We start from the raw sequence: 10,456 nt of genomic DNA, 5'->3' as shown, positions 1-10,456 counted from the left end.
TATATGTTCAGAAGTCCACGAGTCAAATGGATCATAACCTCTAAATAATCTATCTATCTATCTATCTATACTATATATAAAGGGAGAGTTTTTGCAGCTTTGAGGGCAATTTTGTCATTCAACAATTTATTACACATCAAATTGATTTTTAACATGGGTATTTTAGTAAAGGTGCACATTATTCTCCAAAGATTAAATCTTGGCCGTTGATAACTTTTTTGGAACGCTTCAGATTTGCTGCTCATTCTTCCACCCTTTTGCTCTTTTGGGTTTCTCATTTTGCAGCGTTTCAGTTTTATGCTCTTCTTTCTTCCACCGTTTCTTCTTTCTGCAGCGTTTCAGTTTTAAAGATCAAATGGATCCCTGTGCAAGAGAAATTTCGTTACCTCTTCTTTCCCTCTTCAATCCGGTAAGAACAATCTTCTCATCCCTTCTCCTTTCTACCCATTTTCTTCTATGCCTTCCTTTTGTCGTTCTGAAATTTTCATTGTCGAACCTCTTTCACGTTTTCGTTTTCGTTACAAATTCGGACTTTTGTATTCCAGAATTCCTAATGTTTTCATTTCTGATGTCTGATTTGCAACAGGTTGCATTCCTCCATCTTCAATCCAGTAAGAACACTCTTCTCTTTTCTCCCTACTTTCTTTTTCCCACCTTCTCCTTTCGGCCCATTTTCTTCTATGTCTTTATTTCGTTGTTCTGGAATTTTCATTGGGACTTCATTCACGTTTTCCTTTATTAGTACATAAAGGAATTGACGATAAGGGCTTTCATTGTCGTCCCGTGCCTCCAAATTTTACATCATTTCTTATTTCATGAAAATCAGTGCCTTAATTGATTGTCTTGGAATGAATTCAATATTTCTACTGATTGTCTGTATTGTCCAGGTGAGCATCTCAATCCTTATTCATTCTTCGCTAAATTCAGTTTATACATGGACATGATCTGTTCTTAAATTGCTTATGAACAGGGTTGTTCCTCATGGCTGTTTCTTTTTTCTGCTCAATCAGATATGGTATATAAAAACAACAAAATTTATAAAAGATACATTAGCCATTTGAAGCGAGTGAGGAAAGTCAAAAAATTTCTGAATCACAGTAATGATGGAGTTCATCAAGATTTTGTACACTGCCTCATTTTCTCTTATTATGAGTTACATTGCTCTCCTTAGCAGCAGTTACATTGCTCTTCTTAGCAGCAGGAGTATGAAAGGGAACACATTGTAATTCTTTAACAGGTTGGTTGCTGAATTTCTTCAAAAAAATTATGCTTATGATGCTTGATAATACTTCAAATTTGGATGTTTTAGCTTTTTTTCCCCTTAAATTATTGCAAGTTGTATGTTTAATAGTTGAGAGTTCATCCCCACATAATCAATATCATCAAATTGAAAATTTAAACCACAGATAAATGTTAGTTTTTTGGTTTATACATTCAAGTCTTGATGTTAATGCCAGTTTCTAACCATGTTTACAGAGGAAAAACTCATGGCTATTGCTACAACAAGTGAACTGGGTGTCTTGGACTCTATTGGATTTTGTAATACTTTCTATGTCACTTACTATGTCATGTTCTTACCTTGAACACAAATGTTGCAAAGAAGGTAAATATATTTATTCATAGCTTTGTGGTATGGCACACGGGCTATGTAACATTTTCATTATGAATGTTTCATGTTACCATTGATGCTTTTATATTCCCTGCTCTATTTTTATAGTGTGCACTATTTTAGTTGATTTCCTATAAATCTGCATTGTGAGGTGGACACTGCTACTTCTTAACGCTATTTGACTTGGTAGAATTAGGAGAGCAAACTATTTCTTAGGTTAATTGGATAGGTGGAGAAAATTTAAGAAGATTGAAGCATATTAGTTCATTTTCAATAAACACTAATATGCATCATTCTCTTACTTTTTTGGGGGGTTATTTTGTATATCTTAGTCTAATCTCCAATCTCTCTTGCTTTGAGCAAATGTACGTAGTACTTATTTTAATTTGTGTCAAAGTTTTTGTCATGCAGTTACTCTATTTTTCTTTAAAAATTAACAATCCGTCAAAGCTACCATAATTAAGTTGGTGTCTGCAGAACCTTTTGTTGGTAAATGATTAGTGTTTGTTATCTGTTTAATTGATTTGGTGTGCATTGGGTTCTGATGATTTCTTAGTTCTATTACTTCCTTTAATTGAAGGGACTATAGCATGTTGATTCTTGCTTGAAGAATGGTGTTTTGTTTGTTCCTCCATGAAGGTTGAATGTCAGTGATTGTTGGGCAGTGGATGAAGTTAGAGATTGGGGGCACAGTGGAAAGGAACCATGTTTGATTGAAGCAAGCTAGGAATTGAGCTTATGCAGTTCATGTGTAAGTAACATTTATAGGAAAATATAGCACAAATTTCCCTGATGAAATAGTATTTTGAATTAGAAAGACTAAGATAATATTGGAAGGTGAGTCTAAAAGATATAGTAACTATAGATGAAGAAACATTAAAAGTGATTAATTTGTAACGGGTGAGAGACATTAAAAGGTATGAATTTGTAACGGATGAGATACATTAAAGTGATTACTTTGTAATGTGTGAAGAAAAATTTATAGTGATTAATTTGTAACATATGAGAGACATTAAAAGTGATTAGTTTATAACGGCTGAGAGGTGGATTTAATTTTATGAAACCATTAGCTATTTAGTTAATGAGAAGTGATGAAGAGGAATAGCTAAAGTGATTACTTTGTAACGGACCATTAGTTAATTAGAATAGATGAAGAGGAATAGCTATGAATAGATCTCCTAAGTAATAGATAGATAATAAATAGAAGGAATATTGTGAAAACAATTTCTGAAACGACAATGAAAGGCCCATTTAAAAGTTGAGAGTGCATGAAGACTTCAATTGTAATTAAGTACCTAAAGGAAATGAACGACCAATACACAAAGGCATGACTCACCCCCTGTAGTGAAGTAGTACTTTAAGCTCATGGTTCATGGAAAAAGTTTAAGGGTCAATTGGTGAAAATTTTGAAGTTAAAAATATTTGAGACTCTTGCTTTTGAGACTCTTATCAGAATTTTCATAGATAAAACATGCATTGCTTCTCATCAGTGGGATTACGGTTAGCTTCTGATCATATTTTCTTATCAGTTTCTCTATTCATAAATGACCTGAAAACATATTTTGTATAGGTCTTTTGAGTTGCCAAGGAATGGGCGGAGGAATTTGAGTTGTTGATTCCAACATGCATACTTAGACATGTTAAAATTCAAATTAATACAATATTAGAATGCGAAGGACACGGGTTATGAGCTCCTTGATAGGGAGTCAGCGTCGACAATCAACCACTCCACGCATTGAGTGATGTATTGCAGTCGAATAGGCAAGGAGAACTACGATGCGAATGTCGAGCCGGAGGAGGATCCTTGAATGGACCGTGCAAGAGTTTGTGGGACACTTGTGGTCCGAGAAGGTGGACATTCTGAGGGCTGATCTACTGCGGTATATCAATGTTGCCATTGCTGCCAGGGATGTGCCTAAGGTGGCACCGGCTGCTTGAGTGTTAGTAGTTAGTGGGTCGGCAGGTCATTTTCCGGTGATAATTTAGAACTTTTTATCATTTTCGGTGCATATGAAATAATGCAACTATGCAAGAAAGTCTTTTTTTTGTTCACTATGTTCTATTGAATGTGTTTGTTGATAATTATGCATTGTTTTCTTAATGTTTAGTATTTATCTTGGTTGAACTTTATTAGCAGTATGTTCACCTTCAAGGACGTGTGTTATGTGATAGGCTTACATGAAGACGATAAAGAATAGTAATAGAAGCTTTGCATTGGAGTACTGCAAGCAATTTTTGAAGACTTTTTGCTACTTTGTTATCATATAATCTTTCAAGGGCAGAATTTGTTTCGAAAAAACTTGAGAGTATTTAAGTGGTGGTATTTTGTATAGACAAAGGCAATAAATAAATAAATAAAATAAGCTTTGTATGCTACTTTAATCAAAGCTCATAAAAAAAAACAAGGGCAAAAATAACAAATAAATAAAACATATGTGCTTTTACAAAATAAAAACAAGCACATTCATTGCGGAAAATAAACTTATAAATTTATGTTTGCTTATATCTTAAAATATAATTTTCTTTTCAAGCATAATTTTTTTTTCAATGAACATAAAAAATAGCACAAATTTAGAAAAAAAAATACACACCAAAAAATGAATATCCCCCGTGCATCGCACGGGTCAAAGTACTAGTCTATATATATTAGTAAAGCTCACTTGAGCTAAGTATTAAATACAAAATAGTATTAAACAAGAGCATTAAACACATAAGTAAAATTTAATTAAAATGAAATTATTATTTCAGTTACTTACGATTCAATGAGCTTCAATTTTATTACCTACCGTTTCTCTTTGTGTAATTTAAAACACATGGCACCACCACAAATTTGAATACTGATTAAATAGCCAAGTAATGAGTAAATAAAAGATGATATAAAGAAGGGACCAAATATAGCCAACTCAATGAGTAAATCAAAAGATGATATAAAGAATGGAACATGCGTTTCTTCTATAGATTAAGAAAGGAAATTTACTCCTCAATGTAACGTGCGTTTGTTCCATGAGTTAAGAAAGGAAATTTACTGGTAAAAGTAGTACACATCTAATATCCACTACAATTGAGTAAAAATACTATTTTTTGTACCTTTTGGTTCTGTAACAGCCTAAATTGTAATTAATACACCGTCTCATCAATTCTCCATAAATCCATAACCTGTCATTTCAAAGCAATAAACCACCTTGCAGAAATTGAAAAAATTTGGCAATGCAAAGAGCTTATTCATCTACCTACATTAATTTGAAAAAATGCAATTACACTAAACCATGCACTATTGTGTATCTCTATATAAACAACTCAATCACACTCAAATCATACATATCTTAGACTCCAACATCCTACAAGAAAAGAATAGCAAATGTCACAAATTATTTCAACAAATACGTCATTTTTCAACCTAATACACATGAATGAAGGGGTTTACGCCGTGACATTGGGGGCTATGGATAACAACTTCTTGGTCAATGACGCTGGCGTTCGCGTTTACCGGAACTTTGACCGTGGAATGCAAGACAAGGGCGTCGCTGTGAAGTCCGGCATCGGCAGCGAAAGCCTCTGACAGATGTCGACGCCCAACAAGTCGTTGCTGATGAGGGCGGAGACCAACATGATACTCATGAGTCCCCTCAGCGGTGGGAAGCTCCATGCCTCGAGGCTTCACCAGTTGGATATTAAGACTGGGAAGACGGCGCGGGATACACACAAAGCAGATCCGTGACAGTTTCGAAGTGGATGGGGTCGAGGTTGAGGGAGTGGTGGTCAACGAAGGAAGGAAAGGTCAAGACCGAAGAAGAAGCGTGGAGGTTGAGACACTGGGTTCTACACTTCTATCACGACGCCGGTGAAGGATGAGGGAGAAGAATGTGAGGCTTGAGATTTTCCTTAAAAACAAATGTGGAGAATGAAATTTTTTAATGTTACCATCAATTATCAATTAGGTATTACTGAAAATTAGGTCCTGAATGATTTGTTAAATTAAAGGAACAAACCAGAAAATTTAACAAATTTTAAAATTAGATAATTTAAAATATTAGAATATAATCAAAAGTAAAAATATATAGACTTTTGGGCCGCGTCGATTTTAGACTATTATGTATTTTTTTAAAGGGTTATTATGTATTTTACTAATACTTCCTTTTCTTTAATGATTTTTTAAAAAATAAAACTTCACAACTATTCCAAATTTTAAAAAAAATTATAATTAATTATACCAATTTAAAATTAATATTATTAAAAAATAATTAGTTCATTTTAATAATTCATAGAAGAGTCTAAGAAGACGTTTTCTTGAAAAGACCTAACTTTTAACATACCCGGATCGAACATGATACTTCAAAGAGAATACTTGTGGTTGAACCAAAAAATATAATTTATGATTTATAAATTGTTTTCCCAAAATACAATATTAAATTATTTACTTATGTTAATTCTTATAAATATTGAAAATAATTTTAACACACATAAAAACTATAATGCATAAAATTGTTTTTTTACAAGAAAATATTATTTCTTAAATAAGGATAGAGAGTGTTGCGAACAAACTCCCCCAAATGAGTAAAACAAAGTAAAAATTAAATTCTTACAAAAATAGTATGTTCTCTCACCCTCTTTATCTATATATTTTACATTTTTATTCATTAACAGCTTTTTAACCTTTAAAAAAAATAAAAAGGAACAACAAAACTTAAAAACATACCCGTGCAACGCACGGGTTAAATTTCTAGTTAGTTGTGTATAACACTCAAATTTAACTAATTACTCATTATATATCAATTAATAGCATAATAAAATAAGAACGAAATAGTTAAAAACTCAAGAGACAACCTTAAGTCTTTTTACCATTAACTATGACCTCTTGAAAGAACATTATATACTCTTTGTGTTCTAAAAAATATTAGAATTTGTAGTTTCATATCAAAATTGATTTCAAATTTAGAATCAATCATCAAAGAAAATGCAAATAACACCAAAAAAAAATTGATATGAACAATCAATTCTAATATTTGCAAACGTGTAACCAAATATGCACCGTTAATATTTTTTAAATGGAATCCATTATTGGACTCATAAAAACAATGATTCACTATTGATTAGTTTGATCTCAATTAAATTGTAATTAAAACAAAATCAAGGGAGATCAGAAAAATTGAGAGAAATAAAATGAAAAACAGAGTGACTTGAAATTAAAATAGCCACCAGTGCTGCATGTTCATAATCATAGTAGCAGCAACCTACAAGTAAGTGAGTAATCAACACACACATATACATGGTAATGGTACACAGTACATTACAGACCCTGCCACGTGGGCACATACACGTCAGCACACAGACACGTCAGCAACAATGATCCAACCATTTCTGCAACCTGAGATCTCTGTAAAACCTCTCTATGAACTCCTCCGCCGCCTCGTCCACCTGAAACTCCTTCTCCGCCACGGCCACCTGCACGCGCCTCCCCACCAACACCTCATCATCGCCACGGCAAATCCTCATCACCTTCCGCCCGTGCTCACTAGCCGGAGACAGTAGCCTGCTCCTCCTACTCCTGGACGAATCAATCAGCCGTGGCGGACTGCCGTTGCAGCTGAACTGGTACTCCAACGGCGACACAAAATACATCTCCGCGTCACGCGGACGGCATGTTAGCGCCTCGTGGTGGCGCACCACCGCGTTGTTCAGCGCCTTCCCTATGCTTTTCCCTCTCTTCTGCATGTCCTGCATCATCTTGCTCTTACCGTTTTGGATCAAGTAACGCATCGTTTTGATCACTTTCTCCGCCATCACCGGTGGCGGGGAGCATGTAACATCATCCACCACAGCCACATTTGGGAGAGACAAGCGTGTGGCTTTATGTAATTTCATTTTTAGTTTGTGTAATAACTGCAAGAAAACGATGTGATGAGAAGTGAGAACAGAGTGGAGTGGTCCAAACTAGTGTAAGTTAGTTAGAATAGTTATTAGTGTGATATTGGTGAATTGTGTGGGATGGAAATTGAGAAGAAGGAATTTAAAGGAGAGAAAAAGGTAGGATAAGGCAAAGAGAAAGAGAAAATGGAGAAGAAGTTGGCTTGATGTTGCTGTTAGTAATATTCAATTGATAGTTAGTGAATCATAATCATTACAATTTTATTGGCATGTTGTTCTTTTCCCTTTCTTTCCTTGTTATTGGATGTCCTTTTGTTATTATTATGTGGGAGTTGGGTTTGGCACCCCACCTATGGGGCTTGGCACCCCACACTTTATCAAATACGGAATTTAAAATTCCGTATTCTCCCTATTGAATACGGAACTTAAAATTCCGTACTGTATTTAAGCATGCGTGTCACATTTTCAACCACTCATTATATACTAAAACAGATACGGAATTTTATTTTCTGTATTGATACGGAACTTTAAATTCCGTATTTAATAAAGTGGGGTGCAAAGCCTAAGGGGTGGGGCACCAAACTCAATTCCCTTATTATGTTGTTATTATAATGCACACTCTTGTTCCTTTTCTGTTTTTTCTATCTTTACTTGGTTTCTTTTCTTTTTCTCTTTATTTTCTTAATTATCATGTTATTTTAATGCACATAGACATAATCCTTTTCATGTTATTGTTTCCTCTTTAAATATGTTTTGCCTTGAGCAATCCTTGTCTTGGTACTAAAGGTTTCAAAACCAACCTCGAACTAATACCGCATGTTTAGAGATTTTTCTACAAGTGATTCTTAAATTAGAATTAATTCTAAGAAAAAAATTGTGAATACCTTTCAACTTCATAGTTGATTTTGAAGAAAGATTACCTAAGATCTACTGCATTTGTCTTTATAAATCAATTTTGACCATATGCAATAAGTTTGAATAGATTTTATGAATGTTTTTTCCGTGAAGCGCACCAATGTGGCTACAATATTCTTAAGTAAGACTTCAAAGATCCATTTTTCCGCTAGGTCATTCTACCTTTGCCTTAAACTTTAGGGGTCAGTTATTAGCGAACAAGCCCCCGCCCAACCTTACTTACTTACCGATACTATCGTCAGAATCATCCCCTTAGTAGCCTCTCAAGTCTTAACCTACACAACTAACTCCTCGAAGACAAGAAAGCAACCTATCAACAATCAGTGACTCACTAATCTCCGGTAGCTAATCCTAATAGCATGGTCAGTGGCTCAAAATTGATTTTGAGGAAAGAAAAACTGATCAACAATACTAATATAATATAATGCATGCCTTAACTAAATCACAGTCCAACTTGAATAAGGATAAATTGTATATATCAACAACTGAAACATGCCCAAACAGGTGGTGACTTTGTTACTTATCTATGTTCTGGAGTCTGGACCCAGTTGAAATATAGATGCAACTTTAGTGTAGAAGACTATATAGTAGCATGCTTGAGTAACATTAATTTTCTTTATTTGATTATTATAATAACCAATAATGGATATTTTTTTTTAGATAAACACCAATAATGGATATGTTACCAGAAAAAAAGCAACAGTGGCTCACAGATTACGCACAGAATTATAAATTAATAATGCACTATGGTGAAGGGGGACTTCAATTTCCAAATGAAACTTTGGTTACGCCTAAGTTTTCCTTTAGCCCTACATTATCCATATTTAAATTCAAACAAACATGTTAAAGGTATAATAGTCTATATTTATATATAGCGCACTTTGTTTATTTTATTTCCTCCTGGCCTACGATCATGATGATAGTATATATGAAGAATCTTATGAAGCTTTTGTTCAGTCGGTGACTGACTTATATATGTTTTATATAAGTAACTGACAATTGAATTGAATTATTTACACTAAAAATATTTTCTTTGTACTTATCGAAAGGAGTCATACATGAGATTTGGTGACCAGATAATGTTCTACCAGTAATCGATTAATGTCGACATATTTCAAATTTCCAAAATTATCGTAATTTCTCCATCGATGATTGAGGATTCTGGGTTCTATGTGTTTATGTTGTGAGTTTATTTTGAAGAATTTTGGTCATCCTCATGTTCTGTGGCTCCTTTCGAAGTGCACACTACCAGGTCCAATACCATTAACACGAGGCTAGAGAATTATAAATTGATCAAATGTACCCGTGATTTTTTGTGAGTGATCGAGTATATATTATGCAAATGGGAAAATTCAGGAGATTATACAAAAATTAAAAAATCAATACTTACTTGTTCATAGACATGATTTCAAGAAAAAATGTTTGCCTTCTTGATGATTCAGAAATCAAGCCTTGCTTGAGTGATTAGGGTTTCCTCGATCTATCTCAAACTTTTTTTCACAATTCCTAATGAGATAAGTTGTGTGTAACAGTTTTTTTTTTTGAACTCGTGTAACAGTTATTATAAATAGACCTAACCATAATATATATTTATAACCTGATCCATTCTCATCAACGGGCCCTAAAAATTAAAATGAAGGTCTGCAATTTAACTCACACTAATCCGCCTAAAATAAACGGATCACTCAAAATAACGACCGGACCTACTAATTAATGCACATTTTCTGAATAATGAATTAACCCGATTTTCATTAAAACAAAAAATAATAACTGATTGCAGCCTACAATATTATTAGGTGGTTCTAACATAAAATTTCTGAATAATTTTGTTTATAACATATATTTAGATTCATGATAAAGTATTCCCGTAAAAATAAACTTAGTTGTTTGGTTGTTGTTAATTGAGTTTCATCAGTTGTATCCATACTACGTTTGATCGACATAGAAAACCAGACAACTATGTCATGTCATTTTCAGTTGGTAGGGATCATGATTTCATTCAACCTATTCTTGCAGTCGTCAACTACCAAGTTCTAAACTTCTAATTAATATGAGTCCAGTATGAAA

General features: G+C 33.8%; 1 protein-coding gene across 1 annotated transcript; it reads right to left on the bottom strand.

Annotated features, from left to right (window-relative positions):
* Nucleotides 1-6,765: 6,765 nt before the first annotated feature.
* On the bottom strand, nt 6,766-7,607 carry LOC130732199 (uncharacterized). Its single transcript, XM_057584305.1, has one exon. The coding sequence runs from the start codon at nt 7,469-7,471 to the stop codon at nt 6,944-6,946; it is 528 nt and encodes a 175-aa protein (XP_057440288.1). The 5' UTR covers nt 7,472-7,607; the 3' UTR covers nt 6,766-6,943.
* Nucleotides 7,608-10,456: the final 2,849 nt, after the last annotated feature.

The sequence above is a fragment of the Lotus japonicus genome, chromosome 1 (assembly GCF_012489685.1).
Source record: "Lotus japonicus ecotype B-129 chromosome 1, LjGifu_v1.2".
In the NCBI taxonomy this organism is placed as follows: domain Eukaryota; kingdom Viridiplantae; phylum Streptophyta; class Magnoliopsida; order Fabales; family Fabaceae; genus Lotus; species Lotus japonicus.
This window is presented reverse-complemented; position numbering and strand designations above follow the sequence as displayed.